At 34.2% G+C, this 21916-nt stretch overlaps 1 protein-coding gene across 2 annotated transcripts in view; it reads left to right on the plus strand.

Annotated features, from left to right (window-relative positions):
* LOC126890014 (C-type lectin 37Db-like) overlaps positions 1-21916 on the plus strand; it is a 184530-nt gene that overhangs the window by 139860 nt on the left and 22754 nt on the right. For both annotated transcript variants that reach the window (XM_050658815.1, XM_050658814.1), the window contains exon 2: positions 9977-10080. In XM_050658815.1, coding sequence (XP_050514772.1) covers positions 9977-10080 — 104 coding nt within the window. The remainder of the gene's footprint in view (positions 1-9976; positions 10081-21916) is intronic.

Here is a 21916-nt window from a genome sequence, read left to right on the forward strand (position 1 = left end):
GACCGTTAAAAATACGGCTTTTCTCCAAAGAGATTTATTGTATAATTTATGCATTATGCTCAATTAGTTCTATTACATATTACATAACTTCATTGCCTTGAAAAAGCTAACATCGGCATCTGCTTTAATGGAAATTGTTATTTAAATTAAGACATTAATCTAAAATGGAATCTCTTCTATATGCTCTGTTATTTAACACGTGGTATAAAAATTAGGCCGTACATTCTGTACACTCCAAGCATCGCTATAAACGAGTACCTAGTTATTTTTGACATTTGACAACGGCAGTACACAAATATTGTTATGAATCTAAATTTTTTCCTAAGCTGGTGACGTTGGTAAAAATAATATCAAATGATAGGGATTTCTGTTGTATCTAATGCATAGATTATTATTATTCAACACGAAATCCAACCAGTAAATAACCAAATAACAATGTAAATACAGGATCCTACCTATTAGACCAAGTAAAAAAATAATGGATCATTAGGCTTACTTTCAGCAAAAGACCTGAATAGATACAAATAAATTCATAGAAACAACAGAAAGAGAATTTGATAGGCAAAAGAGAGGTGGCTTTCCGACAGATCTGGAAATAGATCTGATAGCTTTAATTTACACAAAAAATAACCAAACAAATGGCAGGTTCTAGAAAAAGAACAAGAATGCATACCTATCCTTAAAAATGATGCTTGGGATATTATTACTAATGTGAAGGAGAGAATGTATCACTGGACCAAGTACATCTCACAACTATATAACGATGAAAGAGAATGAATGTCAGTAGAAACTACAGAGGATACGGACCACCAATATTTATAGAAAAAGTCATCTATGCCACCAAAAACACAAAAGAGAGCAAAGCTACTGGACCAGAAGATGTGTCCATCGAATCATTAAAACTTATTGATGAAGATTTAATTGATGGAAGAGGATGGAACGAAATATATCAGACGCCACAATCACCAGACAATGGCTGCAATCGACCTTTGTAGCAATTTCCAAAAAGTCAAGTGCAACCACCTGATCACAGAACAATCACAGAACAATCGCTTTAATGACTATTAATGGTTCCCAAATGATTCACAAATGGTTAAACTATTTGTGAAAATAATACACAGCAGAATTGTTAAGACTCTTGAATGTGAAATAAGTGAAACACAATTTGGCTTTCGGAATGGTATGGACAAAAGAGATTCAGCTTGAATGCGCTGTCCCAAAGATGCATGTACATTAATTAGTAGATTTATATTTTGTAGACTTTGAAAAGGCATTTGATAAGGTTCAAAATAAAAAACTTGTAGATATATCGAAAAGCAAAAATATTGACAGTCGTGAAATGAAAATTATATCTGATCTATAGTGCAATCAAACTACTAAGGTAAGAGTTGACAACCAGAACAATCGAGATATCAAAATACAGAGAGTAGTCAGACAGGGTTGCATGCTGTCCCTACTACTCTTCGATTTCTATAGTGAAGCGGTATTTAAAGAATCGCTCTCAGATTCACAAGGACTCACTGGGCTCCGAGATAAAACTCTTCAAATATAGCGTAAAAAGGGCTATTTTTGACACTTTCTAGGGGTACATCTCAGGCTCAAGGTCACCTAGAGGTCTAAAAAAATAGTTATAGGCTACTTTTTGAAGGTACAATAATATACTAAATAAATTTGGCAAAAATCCGTGGTCTTTATACCATATATACATACATTATGTATTAAGAAATAGAAAAAAATTACTTTATTTACGATATATGTATAATATGTACTATTGAATTTAAATAAAAGCTACTGGGAGGTAATCTAAAGATATGCTGGTATTTTCTGCAGCCAAGCCTTAAATAATAAATATTCCTCTCTGCAAATAATAACAGACGAGTGAGCAATCTCAAAGTAATAAAACATTTTTACTAATGAAAAGACATCCATTTATACCTATTTAGACATTTTTCTATTAACAGGTGCCATACATAAGTAATCGGTTTTCTATCATTAGTAATCATTATTAAATGTTATAGGCCTGGATCCCGCGTACCAAAAAAAAGTTGATTAATAGCAAGCTGAAAATTTGTTATTAGCTTAACGGTGTCTAGTCGGACAAACTTTGATGTACGGGAACAATGGAACAGGGGAAGTTTTAATTGTGGAACAGTTTAAAAATTTGGAACGTCAGATTACGAAAACGTCCCATGTATTTTGTCGGACAGAACATCCAATTGATTTGTTACCCTTTCATTAAACTCTCGTGCAAAAATCAGACTGCTATTACTAACCAAAATTATTCCTGTCATTTGACATGTTTTTCGTGTTCCACTCATTAAAATGCCCAGTTGGTGATAACCACCAGTCTGATTTTTGCATGAGAGTTTAATAAAAGGGTAACAAATCAATTGGAAGATCTGTCCGACAAAATACATGGGACGTTTTCGTAATCTGGCGTTCGAAATTTGTAAACTGTTCCTCAAATAAAACTTTCCCTGTTCCAGTGTTCCGATACATCAAAGTTTGTCTGACTAGACACCGTCAAGCTATTAACAAATTTTCAGCTTGCTATTAATCAATTTTTTTTGGTACGCGGGATCCATGTCTATTAGGCTATGACTTTTATAGAAAATTATGTTTAAGAGTGAAGGCGCAAATATTTTACGGCTATCCTTACTTTTTCTGTCTTTACACGGCAAATTACGTATAGTAAAATTCTCACTGGTATGGATATGTAAACATTACTCCACAATGTCATCATTAACTTTAAAGAGATGGCTTTTGAATATTCTGGAGAACTGTTACTTGTATAATTGCTTAAATTATTAATTAATATGATAATTTTTTCACTGTATAACTATTTATTTAGTGATTGTAATAATTGACATACTGTACAACTGTATTGACTTACCGTACAACAAAAACTAATACTCAATCGAGAAAAGAGGAAAAGTGATAAAGTGATTTTTCAATAATATATTGTTACTATGGAACGCTTACAATTTTGAACATCTTTAACAACAAAATACTTGGATCACAGAATACTTATATCTTGGTGTATTCTCTGATTGGATCTTCCATAAATAATGAACAATTAATAACTTTTTATTAAGTTCACGTCTTAAATCAATTATGTATTTATCAAATACACTATCAATATTATTTAATCAACAACTCAAAATATTCTCGATACCATATCAAATATTTAAAATTGACACTGTCTTGTCACCATATTCTATTCGAGTAAGTGCGTTGTATGACAAAGATAGCGAATATTCAATTTGGAAAATATCACCATGGGCATGGTGTTCATTTTTTTCGAATCCTGAAAAAACTAATAAATATTTTTTTAAAATTTAAACGCAGAATGAAAGACTAAATTATTATCGACGGCCGAAAGTCCCTTGGAATAAATCAAAAGTTTCTTTTGAATGATATATTTGAAATTAAAAAATCTCACTACATTTTCTCTTAGTTTTTCACCCCTGAAACTTATTAAAATAAACATTATAGAAGATTTCAGGGATTTTCGGTCCTCGGTAAGAATGTAATCTTTAATTCTGGGTTTAAATTTTTCCAAACTACTTATTAGTTTTCTCAGGATTCGAAAAAAATTAATTCCATTTAAATATCATTGTAGCTGAAACTTTGTACCGATCCCCTTAACGTACTTTAACAGCATATTATGGTAGGGGAGCCAAGCGAAATTTTTGCAGTTAATCGAGCGCGACAGATTAATCACATGGGAAGAAACCTTGTACCCTGTAAATCTACCTTTATCATATATTGGCTCTTAATACAGGGGAGTTCGTTAAGGGGGATCCGAAAAGAAAATCTATCCATAGAAAAACTCGAAATCATCAGATTAAGATAAGGTAAGTAAGGCAAGAGGGTGTATATTTAAAAAATCTGACGATTTGAGCGAGGCGTAAGGAAAGCGAGTCAGAAAGTTTCACAAAAAAAAGCGAATATTTCTCCAAATGAACGTTAGATCGAAAAATTTAAAAACACGTGTTCAATATTTTTCAAAAATCTATCGAATGATACTAAACACGACCTCTCAAGGAGAGGAATAGGGGGTAAATTTTAAATTTTAAATACGAACCCCGCCGTATTTCGAGAAATGAACATCAGATCGTAAAACTGCAAAATACACGTATTTAATGTTTTTGAAAAATCTATCGAATGCCACTAAACACGACCCTCGACGGAACTGGTGTGGGGGTTACTTTAAAATCTTACATAGGAGCCCCCATTTTTTATTGCAGGTTTGGATTCTTTACGTAAAAATAAGCAACTTTTATTCGAGACATTTTTTCGAATTATGGATAGATTACGCTATAATCGGAAAAAACGATTGTTGGAAATGGAAAATTAAATTAAAAAATGGAAAGTCCCCCACTTTATGGAAAATTTTACTTCACTTTTTGTGGTTTTAGGACCTTCTCTTCACAACCCAATCGGTCCCCATAACGCTCGAGTAACTCCAAGACATGTATTATATTTTTATGTAGGGTTATATTATACAGCCTGTCTACTTAAGTTGGACACATATATTATGGGAAACTTTTTTATTTTTAATTTTATGAAAAAAAGTTATTCTTCATAAAAAGTTCTGCATATTCAAAAACTTAAGATTCAATCATCAGATATCAAATGTTACCTTTATTATAGGAGGTATGTCAAAAACTATGAATTTCACTCAAGAGTAAAGTACATTTTTTATTTTTCACAATACTTAGGTATATTCAAATGTTAGGTATGTATCCCGAATAAAGTACGTGCCTCCTAGTGGCGAGATACGAGCAACAATACATTGGCTTATAGGGCAGTCCTTACAGTAGGGATACTGGCCTATACAGAAAAATGCAGGCGGGTGTGGGCTAATACTGCACTTTGATTGCAATGGTGGTGTATTCGCTAAACGTGCAGGGTAGGGTATGGTGCTGATAGAAAAGGCATTCAGGCATCAAATATCCAAACAAAATCTTTTCAGGCCATGAAAATGAAAAGACCTTCTCCAAAGATATAAAAACTTATACTGAAATGATGGCATCTCCTGAGGTAAAATACACCGGAAGCAAAAAGAGCCTCCGTTCGGATCTCCGGGTGAGGACTATCTCAGGGGGAACACCATTGCAGGTTAGAAAAATCAGGATAGGGTCGTGGAATCTTGGTAGTCTTACAGGTAAGAGTCTGGAGTTAGTGGATGCGCTAAAACGAAGGAGAGTTCAAATTGCTTGCATTCAAGAAACTAGGTGGAAAGGTCAAAGGGCGAAAGAACTAGGTGAAGGTTACAAATTGTGGTATGCAGGGAGTAGTAACACTAGAAATGGATTTGGTATAATTGCTGATAGTGAAATGAAAGATAACGTAGTGGAAGTTGTAAGAACGAGTGATAGAATGATGTCAGTGAAATTTGTAATTGATAGAGGTATTGAATGTTGTGTGTGTATGCTCCTCAAACAGGTCTGGGTGAGAATGAAAGAAGAGCTACCTATGACCAATTAGGAGACGTCCTGAGTGATATTCCGTCAGAGGAGAAAGTTATAATAGAAGGTGATTTCAATTCACATGTGGGCCAAGCTAAGGCAGAATACGAAGAAATACATGGGGGATTAGGCTTTGGAACTAGAAAGGAAGCTGAAGATGACATGCTTGAATTAGCAACAGCATTAGACATGGCGATTGTTAACACATCCTTTAAAAAAGAGAAACTCAACTTATTACCTACAAAAGTGGACAACATCAATCCCAAATAGATTACTTCATGATAAGGAAAGAAGACATACGTGAATGCAAGGACTGCAAGGTAATAGTTAGTGAGACAGTAGGCCAACAACATTAGCTGCTTGTTCTGGACATCGAAGTAAAAAGCGAAACTAAACAAAAATATCGGAGAGGACCACAAAACATCAAGTGGTGGCTGCTAAAAGATGAGAAAGAAGGTCTATTCAGGAGAATAATAGTAGAAAAAATATGTTGGAACATGATAGGAAGCCCTAATACAATTTGGATAAAAATGGCCAGTAGTATTAGAGAGACTGCTATTGAAATACTTGGGAAAAGAAACCAGATCCGACACAGATCTTCAAAACTATATGGTAGCGAAAAAGGAAGCGAAAGTAGCAGTAGCAAAAGCCAAAGCAGAAGCGTATTCAAACCTATACGATCAACTTGATACCAGGGAAGGCGAAACGAAGATATATAAAATAGCCAAACAGAGAGCAAAGAAAGCAAAAGATTTAATCAGATTAGATGTATCCGAGGTGGAAATAATAAAATACTAGTTCACGAAAGGGATGTCAAAAAGAGATGGAGAAAGTACTTTGACAGCTTATTAAATGAAGAATTTGACAGATAGCCTGTAGAGTCAACGGAGACAGTAGCAGAAATGGTAACCAAAATAACAAACGAGGAAGTGGCTCAAGCGCTTCAAAAAATAAAGAAAGGAAAAGCGTTAGGACCAGATGATATTCCTGGGGAAGTATTGGGAGCATTGGGAGAGACAGGAACAAGGTGGCTAGCAGGTCTATTTAATAGAATTATGGAAGTTGGACAAATGCCAGACGAATGGAGAAGCAGTATACTGGTACCTGTTTATAAAAACAAGGGTGACATACAACAATGTACAAACTACAGGGCTATAAACTGCTTAGCCACACCATGAAAATATGGGAAAGAGTAATTGATAGACGGATACGTGAAGAGACCGAAATATCCGAGAATCAATTTGGCTTTATGCAGGGCAGATCAACAACAGATGAAATTTTTATTATAAGGCAGTTGATGAAAAATACAGGAGTAAAGAAACAAACGCTCATATGGTATTCATTGATCTTTAGAAAGCATATGATAGAGTTCCTCAAGAGATTCTGTGGTGGGCAATCAATAAGAAAGAAGTCCCTGGTGAATATGTAAAGATTGTGAGGGATATGTATGAGGGAGTAACGACTAGTGTTAGGACAGGTGTGGCGGAGACTGATAAATTTCATGTGAAAGTAGGATTACACCAAGGTTCTGTGCTTAGTCCGTATTTATTCTCATTAGTTTTGGACCAGATAACAGCGAAACTACAGGGTAACATTCCATGACGCTTAATGTATGCTGATGATGTCGCGTTAAAAGAAAATAGTGAAAGAGAGTTAGAACAAAAACTGGAACAGTGGAGGCAAGCTCTGGAGGAAAAGGGTTTAAAACTTAGTAGGACAAAAACAGAGTATTTGGAATGTTCACGTAAAGATGGAGTTACTACAAATAAAATGGTATCTTTGGATGGTGAACTGATTGTAAAAAGCAATAGTTTTAAGTACCTGGGATCGGTATTACAGAGTAATGGAGAAATAGATGGAAATGCATGCAGTAGAATTATTGCTGGATGGATAAAGTGGAAAGAAGCGAGTGGTGTGTTGTGTGACAGAAAAATTCCAATGAAGCTGAAGGGAAAATTCTATAAAACAACCATAAGACCGACTATGATGTACGAAACTGAATGTTGGGCAGTGAAGAAGAAAGAGGAACAACGAATGCATGTGGCGGAAATGAGAATGCTTAGATGGATGAGTGGAGTGACAAAGAAGGATAAAATTAGAAATGAGTATATTAGGGGAAGTCTAGGTGTGTCACCAATTGATGTAAAAATGAGAGAGCGTAGGTTAAGATGGTTTGGTCAGGTTCAACGTCGAGACGTTAATCACCCAATACGAAGAATAGCTGAAGTGCAGATTCCTGGAAGGAGTAGGAGAGGAAGACCAAAGAAGACCTGGGGGGAGACGATAAGGCAGGACATGTTGGTAAAGGGGATTGACATTGATATGACCCAAGATAGAATTGTGTGGATAAATGCAATTAAGGAAGCCGACCCCGCATAGGGATAAGGCAAAGAGAATGAGATGATGATGAATACTTAGGTATATTCAAAATTGTTATTATAGGCCTGGATCCCGCGTACCAAAAAAAATTGATTAATAGTAAGCTGAAAATTTGTTAATAGCTTAACGGTGTCTCGTGGGACAAACTTTGATGTACGGGAACACTGGAACAGGGGAAGTTTTAATTGTGGAGCAGGTTCAAAATTTGGAATGGCAGACTACGAAAACGTCTCATGTATTTTGTCGGACAGAACTTCCAGTTGAAGATTGTCCCGACAGAACCCTTTCATTAAACTCTCTTGCTAAAAATCAGACTGGTATTTATCACCAACTGGGCATTTTAATAAGTCCGACACGTAGAACATGTCAAATGACAGGAATTATGACAGATGATAAATAGCAGTCTGATTTTTGCATAAGAGTTTAATTAAAGGGTAACAAATCAATTGGAAGATCTGTCCGAAACAATACATGGGACGTTTTCGTAGACGTTCAAAATTATTAACCTGTTCCACAATTAAAACTTCCCCTGTTCCAGTGTTCCCATATACCAAAGTTTCTCCGATTTGACACCGTTAAGCTATTAACAAATTTTCAGCTTGGTACTCTTGGTTGATTAATAGCCATCTGGCTATTAATCAACTTTTTTTTGGTACGCGGGATCCAAGCGTATTATGACGCTATGAAGTTATTTGGAATTGAAAACTATGTTCTAATACGCAATTACATGCTTCTAATGAAAAAAAAAATTCGAAATTTTTCTCAAGTTACGGATATTTAACATCATTTTCATTTATTTTTATTTTTATTATGAATTTTACGAAGAAAATTTATTCTTCATAAAAAGATCCGCATGGTCTAAACTCTAAGATCATCGTATATCCAATTTTATCAATTTTATTCGAGGTATGTCAAAAAATATGAATTTACCTCAAGAGTAAAATACCTTTATAGTTCACAATATTTAAATTAGAAGGATGTATGTAACTGGACATCAAAACATTGTTTTCAATTTTAAACTACTTTTCATAATAGCAATTTTCCATATTATGAATTTAAATACGTAAATAAACAAACGTTTTTTTATGATAATGTTCGCATTTTCAGCTTGTTTTATTTAAGCTGTCTACCCAATGATATGTATTATGTACATTATATTTATGCATATATTATATACAGGGTGTCACTTCAGTTGCACATATTATGGGTTGCAACTTTTTTATGTCTAATTTACGAAAAAAAAGTTATTCTTCTTAAAAAGATCTGCATGGTCTAATATCTAAGATTCATCAATCAGATATCAAATTTTATCTATATTATACGAGATATATGTAAAAAATATGAATCTCGCGAAAGAGTAAAGTATCTTTATTTAATTCACAATATTGAAAATTGTCATTATGAAATGTTGTTTGGAATAAAAAATTATATGAAAAAGAATATTTAAAGATTTTTCTGAAATTACTGATACCAACATCATTTATTTTAAATTTGTCAAAGAAAAGTTATACTTCATAAAAAGCTCTTCATGGTTTAAGATCTATCAACCAACATATATCAAATTTTATCAATTTTATACCAGGTATATAAACCAATATGAATTTCGATCAAGGGTAAATAAAGTACCTTTATAGTTCAAAACATTTAAATTAGAATGATATAATTGCACATTAAAACATAGTGTTTAATTCTAAGCAACTTTTCATAATAGCAATTTTCCATATTATGAATTTAAATACGTAAATAAACAAAGTTTTCGTTACGATATTGCTCGCATTTTCAGCTTGTTTTAATATTATTTCTAATTTTATTGAAGTAAAACTTTCGATTGCTGTAAGCAGATGCCGCCACGGCACCCGTATCTTGTTATTTTGTTGTAATTCGGTACTATATAGAAGTAGGATTTGTTGTAGTTCATTAAGAGAAAGTCATATACCTGTCTGATGATAGCTTAGGGCCTTGAAACCGGATGGGGTGTTTATGGCACTCTCTGAATGAATTGAAATCTAAGACGTCTCTAGTTTTCGTTTTACAATTAAATTATTATTTATTAAAAATTTTAGTTTTGAAAAGTATCGTATATCTTAATATTTTAAATTAAAACATGTTCTTCTTCTTTCTAGACTGTCCAAATTGTGTAGAAGAAGATGCACGCTCAACTAGCAGGTGGACTATGCCTTTATTAAAATTAGGAGAAAAACGTTACTATTTAGGAATATTTTTTAAGGTAAGAAAGAAAACAATTTAGAAGTTTACGTCTTTTTTTGTTATAAGCATTTATTAACAATCATAATTAAACATTATACAGGGGGTTAGTAAATAAGTATGAAAAACTTTAAGGGGTAATTCTACATGAAAAAATAATGACAATTTGCTATATAAACATATTATGTCCGCAAATGCTTCGTTTTCAAGATACGAGGTGTTGAATTTTTTTTTCAAACTGCTAATTTTTTTATTGCTCTAAGACCTAGTCCTGTCGCCAGTGGGGGTACAACGGTCTCCTTAATTCAGATGGACTTACCCAAGTGTTTTTTATGTATTTTGACCCGTAGAACACGAATTTTTTGGGTAACAGTCGATCCGGATGTCGATAATATTGTTATAAACAAAGAACTTGAGGAAACACATAACAGCGATTTTTCGCAAAACAAAACATTGTTTTGTATTTTTTGGGTCATTCTAAGCAAAAAAAGGTTTTACAAGTTTTTTCGTAGGATACATAGTTTTCGACATAACGCGGTTGAACTTTCAAAAAATCGAAAATTTGCAATTTTTGAACCCGAATAACTTTTGATTGAAAAATAAAATAACAATTCAGCTTACCGCATTTGAAAGTTCAAGTCAAATTCTATCGGTTTTGATTACTTTCATTGCTAAAAAATAATTTTTTTATTGTTAAACAAAGCTATAAACACATAGTGATTGAATGATGTTTTCAATGCATTTCCCATTTGAAATCGAACGAGTAGGCGCGCATACACACAATTTCTACATAAATTACGTACATTAAAACGCATGCATTGGGCACGGGAAACACTATGTGTTTATGGCTTTGTTTAACAAATAAAAACTTAATTTTTAGCAATGCAAATAATCAAAACCGATAGAATTTGACTTGAACTTTCAAATGCAGTAAGCAGAATTGCTATTTTATTTTTTAATCAAAAGTTATTCGGGTTCAAAAATTGCACTTTTTCGATTTTTTGAAAGTTCAACCGCGTTTATCTCTAAAACTATGCATCCTACGAAAAAACTTGTAAGACCATTTTTTGCTGAGAATCACCCAAAAAATACAAAAACATGTTTTGTTTTGCGAAAAATCGCTGCTATGTAATTCCTCAAGTTCTTTGTTTATAACAAACTTATCGACATGTGGATCAAGTGTTACCAAAAAAATTCGTCTTCTACGGGTCAAAATACATAAAAAACACTTGGGTAAGTCCATCTGAATTAAGGAGGCCGTTGTACCCCCCTGGCGACAGGACTAACCGTTTGAGCTATGAAAATTAAATTTGGTGGATTTTAAGAGGTAGTTATTGCGCATTTTTTTATATACAAATAACAATTTTGTATTCATCATTGCCGCGCCTACGGGTAATGGTCTGAATTTTTAACTATGTGCAAGTGTTAAAAGATTTTGACTATGTGCAAGGCTACAACAAATGTTCAAAATTACCTCCTTTAAAGGTGACAGAGTAATTTTGTATTCACCATTGGCGCGCGTACTGGTAATGGCCCGAATTTTTTAAAGAAAATATAGTATGCCACTGAGATATGTCAAATTAAAATCATTTTTGGATTCCTCGTTCAATTTACGATAAAAAATTGTTTTTGTCTTTTTTCATATGTGAATCTACCTCGAATAATTTGTAAGCGTTAACATGTTTTATTTTTTTTTGTATAAAAACGGCGCCGCATATGAAAAAAAGACAAGAATTATTTTTTGTCGTAAATTGAACGAGGAATTCAAAATGATTTTTAATTTGATATTTCTCAGTGGCGTACTATTGTTTTTCTTTAAGAAATTCAGACCATTACCTGTACGGACGCCAATGGTGAATATAAAATTATGCTGTCACCTTTAAAGGAGGTAATTTTGAACATTTGTTGTAGCTTTGCACCTAGTTAAAATATTTTTAGTAATATTTTCTGTTATTGTTCTACTTTGGTATTATTTATTATATTGGAGAGTTCTTGATAATGTATTAAGGAATGAAAAATACGCTCGAATATGTTATATTTTTCGCATAAAAACGGTGCACCATAGGAAAAAAAAACAAGAAAGGTTATTTTTCATGAATTAAACGTGGAATACAAAAATAATTTTTAATTTGAAATGTTTCAGTAGCGTACCATTTTTTTCTTTAAAAAAAATTCACACCATTACCCGTAGGCGCGCCAATGATGAATATAAAATTTTTATTTGTTTGCCAAAAAATGCGCAATAACTACCTCTTGAAACCCACCAAATGTAATTTTTATATCTCAACTGGTCTTAGAGCAATAAAAAAATTGGCAGTTTGAAATAAAAATTTCAACACCCTGTATCTCGGAAACAAAGCATTTGCGGACATACGTTTATAGAGCAAACGTATGTCCAAAGAAAGCCAATATTTTTTCATGTAGAATTATCCCTTAAAGTTTTTCATACTTATTTACTAACACCCTGTATAAGTTAATTTTATAACAAGCACAATACCTTATAGACTAAGAGCCGCTATAGGTGAAATTTCTTAATCATTTTAGGCACGATGGGACCCTACAACTTAAATAGTAGAACCTAAAAGAAAAGGTTTAAACATTGTGCCGTCACTTTTCAGTGGCACATGCGTCGACACTGGCTCATCAAACTTTCCACTTAGGGACGGGATAAATAAATTAAAAGTTACCCTCCCTTACTAACAGAATTCAATTTTTTACATTTTTTTTTTAAGTTCTATGTGATTAACACATAAGATTCAGCGTAATTTTAACCCACCACCCCCTTCCCCCTGCCCCCACTATCAAAAACTTCATTTTTCGAATTTATTTTTTTTGGTGGGATGCAATCAATTTTAAAATTTCAAAAAATTCACACGCATAGTTAAGGCTTTTATAAAACACGTCTATTTTTTATAGACCCGTAGGTAGAGTGTACATAACCTCAAAAAATTTAAAAAAACATTTTTTTCTTTCAAAAAAGCGTTTAACTTTTTTTGGGGAATAGCTGCAGGTCTAATTTTTTCTTAATCTTGTGTGTTTTATCAAACACTATATTTTTTTCAGGTTTTATCCGTAAGGCTCGCCACCTTCAAGAATCCCAAAAACTGTTTTTTGGGAGGTTTTTGGGGATTTTCCCTATTTTATAGACTTCATAATATATCAAATCAATTTCGATTAGATAGGTTATATGTAACTTAAAGTAACTGAGTTATTTAGAATATTTAAAAATGGGAGAAACGCGTTCAAATCCACCAAAACCCCCTTAAAAACAGTTTTTTGGATTTTTGAAGGTGACCGGCGTTACAGAAAAATCTAAAAAAAATTGGAAATATAGTGTTTGATAAAATACACAAGATTAAGAAAAAATTAGATCTGCAGCTATCCCAAAAAAAAGTTATATACTTTTTTCCAAAAAAAATTTTTTTTTAATTTTTTGAGGTTATGTACACTTAACCTAGAGGTCTATAAAAAATAGACGTGTTTTATAAAAGCCTTAACTATGCGTGTGAATTTTTTGAAATTTTAAAATTGATTGCATCCCACCAAAAAAAAATAAAATCGAAAAATAAAGTTTTTGATGGTGGGGGCAGGGGGAAGGGGGTGGTGGGTTAAAATTACGCTGAATTGTATGTGTTAATCACATAGAACTTAAAAAAATATAAAAAATTGAATTCTGTTAGTAAGGGAGGGTAACTTTTAATTTATTTATCTCGTCCATAAGTGGAAAGTTTGATGCACCACTGTCGACGCATGTGCTACTGAAAAGTGACGGCACAGTGTTCAAACCTTTTCTTTTAGGTTCTACTATTTAAGTTATAGGGTCCCATCGTGCCTAAAATGATTAAGAAATTTCACCTATAGCGGCTCTTACGTCATACGGCATTATGAGGTACATCACCCAGCGGTTTCACCACAGTTTCAGCGAAGATCTATGGGCCATATCCTTCGCAATCTTGTGCAGTAGTGGTAATATTAATTGGTTGGGGTGGCCTTCCAATTTCTCATGGTGTCTGTTGGCTCTTTGTGCTAACTAACGGGATGTTTAGGTCTCTATCTCTATGAAGTGTTCCAATTAGGTTGGAATTATACCACGGGACATGGGGTATTTGCGATGGTGCGTAAAATTGTTGATTGGGTTCTTTGGATTATTTTAGTATTTGACTTGCTGGCACAACTCCATAGTTCGATTCCGTACGTCCATATAGGTCTGATTACTTTTTTATAAATGAGCAGCTTTATCTTAATTGATAGTCGGGATTTTCGACCTATAATACAATAATGAATTTCTTTCACTTTCAACTCAATTTGTTTCTTCTTCTGTAAAATGTGACGTTTCCAGTTTAATTTAGAATCAAGATGAATCCCCAGGTATTTGACGATATACTGCGGTATGTTGACTTGATTAAGTCTAATATTTGGGCATTGGTTTTTCCTCAGTATGAAAGTTATATGTGTTGACTTAGTTTCATTAGCTTTTATCTTTCATTTCTTTAACCACAGTCCGATTTGGTCTAGGTGTTCTTGAAGTTTTAGTAGGTACTGCAGCTGTTGGATCCTCTTTAGTTGCAAATATTACCGTGTCATCAGCGAAAGTTTACTTCTAATTTATTTTTCTTTATAAAACATTAATGAATAAAATTGAAGCAAATGTTTTCATAAATTTTAAAGTATTCATTCATTTAGGACGCATTAATTTCTCGTTTTCTTTTGTTTAACCAATTTTGAATTTAATTTTTTTGAATATCTATTTTTTAGTAATGTTTTTAGTTCGTATGATAAGTAATTATTTAGCAATTACAGAGGTATACAGAACATATATATCTTGAAAATATGTTTTGATAATTTTAACTGATTTTTATAGTTTGTGAGGCGCTGAATCTACAAATGGGCTCCGTTTTGACGTAACATGTTATAAAAAGACTAAGTTTTCACTCTAATGGCATATAAAACAACATAATACTATTCTACATCCCACCAGAATGAAAACAATGGGAACCTTCTCTGGTTACACCTCCTTGTTTTCATTCTGGTGGGATGTAGAATAGCATTATGTTGTTTTATATGCCATTAGAGTGAAAACTTAGTCTTTTTGCTAGCAGTTGCCGCTAGGGCATCTATGCCATTTCGTTCGTTGCAATCCGAGACTGCACGCTGGGGTTTGTTTTGGTTGGATCGGGGAGAGCAGCATATGTGCCTCCTGATGAGAGACTAATAAGTTTCGAAACCGGTAGGGGTGCTTGCAGCACTCTCTGATTGGACTAGAATATGGTTCGGCTGTGTTTTCGTTTTGCAACGAAAGTGAACATGGTTATTCATTTTTGATGTAATATGTTATGTTTTCCACGAATTGGGTATTTGTTTTTTGCCAGTGGTATTATTACTCCAAAAATATAATATTAGTAGTAAATATTGAAATAGACATGTTTATAATTTGAAATATTTGTTTTGGACTTCAAAAAGCGTATGAATTTACCTAATAGCTTTTTTGACCATGACCATGTAGAGTCTTATATGTATAGGTACCTTGGCACCAACGTAAATGCAAAATGAGAACAGGGCACAGAAATTAAGGCGAGAAAAGAACGAGCTAGAGCAACATTTAACAATTTGAAAAAGCTCCTCATAAGCAGGATATGCCTCTTCCCTCAAAACTACGTCTAGTTAAATGCTACATTTTTCCGATCTTACTATATAGTGTGGAGGTTTGGACGCTGACAGAGACGCTCACGAAAAATACTAGAATCATTCGAAATGTGGGTGTACCAACGCATTCCTCGTATATTCTGGACCGCATATGTCAGCAACATAGAGGTAATCCACAGAATCGGAAAAGAAAAAAGAAATCGTGAGCACAATTAAACAAAAAAACTTGAATATGTAGGCCACATATTAAGTCACGATAAATACCGTCTACACTAATTGATTATCCAGGGGAAAATAGAAAGTAAGCGCCGGCCAGGCAGGAGAAGATACTCGTGGCTCCAAAATCTGCGGCAGTGGTTCAGGCTCACATCGGTCGAATTATTCAGAAGTGCCGTAAGCAAGATCAAAATTGTCATGTTAATTGCCAACGTTCGCAACGGACAGGGCATTTGAAGAAGAAGAATAAGCTTTTTTACTGTTCCACATATCGTCGCCTTAATACTATAACTTGATAACTCGAAATTAGTAGTTCTGAGATAAACGGGTTTAAAGATTTTAAAGATATTTGTGCTGCTACCATGATGTTGGTAAATACGGAATTCACTCTACAGCTCTAAAATACTATTCCTTACTTAACTTTTTGGCTACTCATCTATTTAGGAATACGGTGCAAATTTGTTTTCCAATATGGAAAATAACATAAAAAATTAAAGTTATCAACTTTTAGCACTACCATAATGTTAACATTTGGTAATGCCGCATGTCGTGCCAAGTTGCATCTAAGTGAACTTTTAAACAAAACTAATATTTTAAACATTATTTTGGTGAAAATTAGCTCTCTGCGATGGGGGTTGCCAGATCTGATAACAATTCTCGAATTTTTGCATTAAGATGAACCGAATAAACAGATAGCAATTACGTGGTAAGCTCAATGGTTTCAGAAAAACACGTGCTACAACTAGATAACTAGAGTTAGCTAGTTATAGCATTCAGTGTATGTCATATTCACGATTATTTCGATTAAACAATAACTTGATAACTTATCTTCAGTGCCGGTTTATCCACTGGGCGCTTGGGTCGGGTGCCCAAGGGCCCGGGCACCGAAGGGGCCCGTTCCTTTTAGTTATAAAAAAATAAAGTCGCTAAATAATTTACATATTCTCCGAAAAAAATCTCATACGCAGATACGCCAATACACTGCAAACGACTTTGTTCTATTGTTACATCTCTTCACGCCTATAGACTGTGTCGTAACCTAGCTCCACAGGGGCCCCGTGTCAATGTTTGTGGCGGGGCCTTTTTCCAAAAACTACAGAAAGTTGTCAGATTTCGCCATGTCATTGATTAAAAACTACCCAGGTAGTGGGTAAAAACTTTGTAGGTTATTAATCAATGACCATGTCTCGAATTGTATCCAAAATAATCGCACAAACGGAGTCTTTTTAGTTTCTAATAATATTTTTTTTTTGAATTGTGGGGGTTAAATAAAAATTTATCTCACTTTTCGGCTTTAAAATAAGTTCTTTTAAAATAGAAACAAAGTAAGTCCTTTTAAAATAGTTAAACGAAAGACAAAAATAGATATACATAAATATAATTTATAGATAAAGAATAGACTATTCTCGAAAATGCCAATACCCAAACAATAGATACACACTCTTTCAAAATATTCAAAAGTACATAAAGCCATTACAAAAATTGAAATTTGGCATTATAAAGTGGCCTCTAAAGCTAGCACTCCACTTGCGATTTGTAGTCGCAGCGACAAAAAAATCGCTGTCGCAAAAAATATAGAGTCTAGAAAATTAGTCGCTGTTTTCAGAATCGCGAATGCTACAAGGATGTAACATCAGCTTTTAGATGTTTTTTTAATCTAGAGATAAAGAAGAAGTCAAGGCGTCAATTAATACTTTATGCGACAAACATAAAAACGATGTTGATGAAACCAAAGAGACGTTGCATAATGAAATAACCCATTTTGTAACGTTATGCCATTTGAATAAGCATCATACAATTTATGAAAAATTTGATTCTACCAGGATGTAAAAACAACTTTTCCCAATATTTTAACTTTACCGCAAATTTATTTGACGATACCAATTTCTAATGCGTCAGGCGAGCGGTCTTTTTCGGCTTTAAAAAGAATAAAAACATATTTAAGGTCAAATTTGGGTCAAGAAAACCTAGACGCATTATCACTATTGTATATTATAGAGAATGAAGAACTGGAGAAACTGAATTGTGATAATATTATATGGCAGTTTGCGAATGCCAAGTCAAGAAAAAAAGTGATCCAATTTTTGTCTTTATGTATTTTTTAGAATATGTTTTTTTGCTTGTCATGTGTTGTTTTTTGGAACTTTCTGTTTTTTATTTATGTTTATTAAATGTATTTTTTGGATTATTTTTTACGTTTGCTATTCTTCTTGCTTGTTTAAAAAATATATTTTATGGACTTTACAATAAACCTTAATAGTTAATGCATGTGTTTTCTTGTTAAAAAACTGACAACGAATAGCAATGAAGGGGGCCCCTAAACCTCCAGCGCCCAGGGCCCGAAGTTAGGTTAAACCGGCACTGCTTATCTTGTCAAGTTTTAGCACTAAATATTAGAGGCATTTGAGTTTTATCACCTTTCGTCATTCATAAATAAATACTTACCCCGTTTGGAGCGAGTTATCAAGTTTTTACACAATATGGAGGCAAATAAAATAGATATTGTGAAGTAGTTATCTCAAAAACGTCAATTTTGGAGTTATCAAGTTATAGTACCTACTAAGGCGACGATATGTATTATTCATGTCCGCTGCCTTATCATTTAGTTTATTTTAATCCTTTAATTGTGAAAGGTGTCTCAAGGCATTTTACTTTACATTAAGTTATTCCATTTAATATTGATTTGTTTGAGGCCGTGAGCTGGGCCTTTCGATTCGTCGTAAGTTGGTAAGTTACTTGGTCTGGTGCTATTTTATGGAATTCTCTGGTCTTATAGGGGTCGCTTTTATTTTCAAATAGATAATCCTTAAAAAAAGCGCCGAGAGATGGCCCCGTTAGATGAAATCTATTTGAGACCACACACCAACTCAACGGTATTTTTTTACTTAAATATATTTCTAAAAACAGTAAAAACATACACTTACCTTGGTACGAACGTCAATGAAGATTTGTACCATTCCCTAGAAATTAAATTTAGGATAGAGAAAGCAAGATTTGCGTTTTGAAAAAATGTCTCAAGCTATTCAAATGCCATGATTTATCAATACCCCTACAAATCAGGCTACTATGATTTACAACGATATCTTTCCTATACTGTTATACAGAGCTGAGTCGTGGACTCTCACAGACGCCACCTACAAGAAAATTGAGGCGTTCGAAATGTGGCTTTATCGTCAAATCCTGAAGATATCTTATAGAGACCACGTTACTAATAATGACGTTTTATTAAGAATACACAAAGAAAAAGAGCTGTTAATCGCAAAAAAAACAGTCAAAATCGAATACCTAGGTCACATCATGAAGAACAGCTAGAGATATGGACCGCTGCAACAAATTTTACAGGGAAAAGTAGGAGGAAAACGTGGACCAGGAAGGCAAAGGATTTCCTGGCTGAAAAATCTACGTACGTGGTTCAACATGACAACCACAAATCTTTTCAGAGCAGCAGTATGCAAAGTACAGATTGCCATGATGGTCGCCAACATTTGAAATGGATAGGCACTACAAGAAGACGATAGGGGTCGCATCTTGATAATTTGTCCACCTAGACTGACTTGCTTACAATTGCATGGATACAGAAGAAAACGAACACGGAGAGATTGCGAGAAATGGGCAAAGAATACGAAATAATAAACACAATAAAAATAAGAAAGTTACAATATCTGGGACACGTAATGAAGGGACAGCGATATGAACTGCTAAGACTGATAATATAGGGAAAGATAAGAGGAGGAAGGATTATAGAAAGAAGAAGTGTGTCATGGTTGAAAATTTTAAGGAACTGGTTTCATAGTTTCAAGAGTTCCATAGAACTCTTCATATCAGCGGTAGATAGAGTAAAGATAGTAATGATATTATTCAATTCCTAAAAGAGAATAGGGGTCGCTGGTCTATCCACTTAGATTGCCTTGCTCTGCTGAGTATTTCTATCAGTCCCTTTCCTTATGCTATCTTATCTTATGCTTTCTTCATTGAATCATCAGCATCATATTATCATCACCCATAGTAGATCTTGGCCAGTTTTATGATCAGCTTCCATTCCTCTCTATCCTTCTCCTTGGTTTTCCAATTTCATACTCTCAACACCCGTAAGTCGTCTTCACCTGGACTTTAATTCATGCTCTGGACCTGCCTCTGCACTCGATTTAATCTTTGGATATAAATGTTTTTCGACAGCTCCATCTCGTTAATTCTCTCTAAGGGTAAAAACATGCCGAAGATACACGGATGAGCGCGGTGTAGGTCGCGATCGCGGTCGAGGTTTACATCTATGACGTGCAGAACATACCGCAGATACTTTCCGTATCCTGTTTTGGCATCGACATCGCTGTAAACCGCGATGCAAGGGTGAACGGGTAACACATCCTTGGTATGTGCGATCTCATAAGAAAATGAAAGTTTTTTTGATATCGATGTAGCGACCGCGATCGCGACCTACACCGCGCTCATCCATGTATCTTCGGCATGTTTTTACCCTTAGGGTACGAACATGCCGAAGATACATGAATGTGGGCGGTGTAGGTGTAGGTCGCGATCGCAGTCGCTATATAGATGTCAAAACAAACCTTCATTTTCTTATGAGATCGCACATACCAAGGATGTGTCCGTTCACCCTCGCGACCTATCATCGCGGTTTACAGCGATGTCGATGCCAAAACAAAATATACCCTATTCCACGAACATACGCCTGTTTTGGATTATTTCGACAACGAATATTTCACTGTGCAAAATAAGAAGAACGAAAGTAAATTGCAAATTACATTGTTGTTTATTGTAATAATTATTAGCGCCATTTACTTTCATACTTCTTATGTTGCACAGTAAAATATTCGTTGTCGAAGTAATCCAAAACAGGCGTATGTTCGTGGAATGGCCCATAGTTTCTTTTACATCGCGATTGAGCTGCTAATCGCGTGGTAAATTAAAGTTTATTTCTTGGTGGTGGTTTCGTGGTAAAGATACGGCTGGTGTATTTATTCATTTCTTGTTGTAATCAGGTTGCGACATGTTTTGGTTATATGGAAACCGGAAAGAGCACTGAAAGGAAGTTATCTTCGGTATGTTCTGCCCGTCATCGATGTAAATCTCGACCGCGACCGCAACCTACACCACGCTCATCCATGTATCTTCGGCATGTTCGTACCCTTTAAGGCCTGGCGCAAAATGAACCACCGCATATTAAACCCAACCCGACCCAACCGTTGGCTGTCGTTGTGGCGAATAGAGACGGGCAAAATCAGTGGGACGTTTAACGGTTACTTTTGATACCGGTTCTCAGTGGTACTGAGTACAAATACTGATTACAAAATACTTATGTATCTGATCCTTGTACTGAATTGAGTAGGCAACTTTAAATCGGTATTTCCGTACTTTAACTCGTAACGTTTTAAAAATATCTTACTCGTCCCTAGTAGTCGTAGCCGTAGCGGTATGACTTTCGAAAACATCGAATTTGATCATAAGCGGGTGCAGGTGCATAAAAAGATATCTTACACTGAGTATTTTATTTCTGCACATAATACCTACATATTAAAATAATCTCAGAGTTATTTAATAATCCCTCCGCTACTGATCGGTCATAAAAAATAACACTAGCTGCATATTTCGTTTTTATTTTTAAGCATAAAAAATGTAATATAAAATATGTAATAAACAAAAATGTAATATGCCGACAGGTTGAATTTGAGGGTAATACGATATTGTTATCGATCACGGTTTTAACGACGTTCTACACCTTCGCCAAAGAATTAAGGATTTGCATGAAATTTTAGTATGTTATAGTTTACTTCAAAAAACTAAGACTTGATTTTTTAAAAATTGTTTTACCATGCCGTTTAATTACTATTAAGGGCCAAAGTTAAGTTTTAACATGGGCTCTTATGGGAATTTTTAAAAAGTTAATAACTTTTGACCCAAATTTACGATTTTTAATTATTTGTGCTTAACTTAAAGGATTTTTTGTAAGGAATAACATATTAAAAAATGAGGATTGTTTACCG

This window comes from Diabrotica virgifera, chromosome 8, assembly GCF_917563875.1.
Source record: "Diabrotica virgifera virgifera chromosome 8, PGI_DIABVI_V3a".
NCBI lineage: Eukaryota > Metazoa > Arthropoda > Insecta > Coleoptera > Chrysomelidae > Diabrotica > Diabrotica virgifera.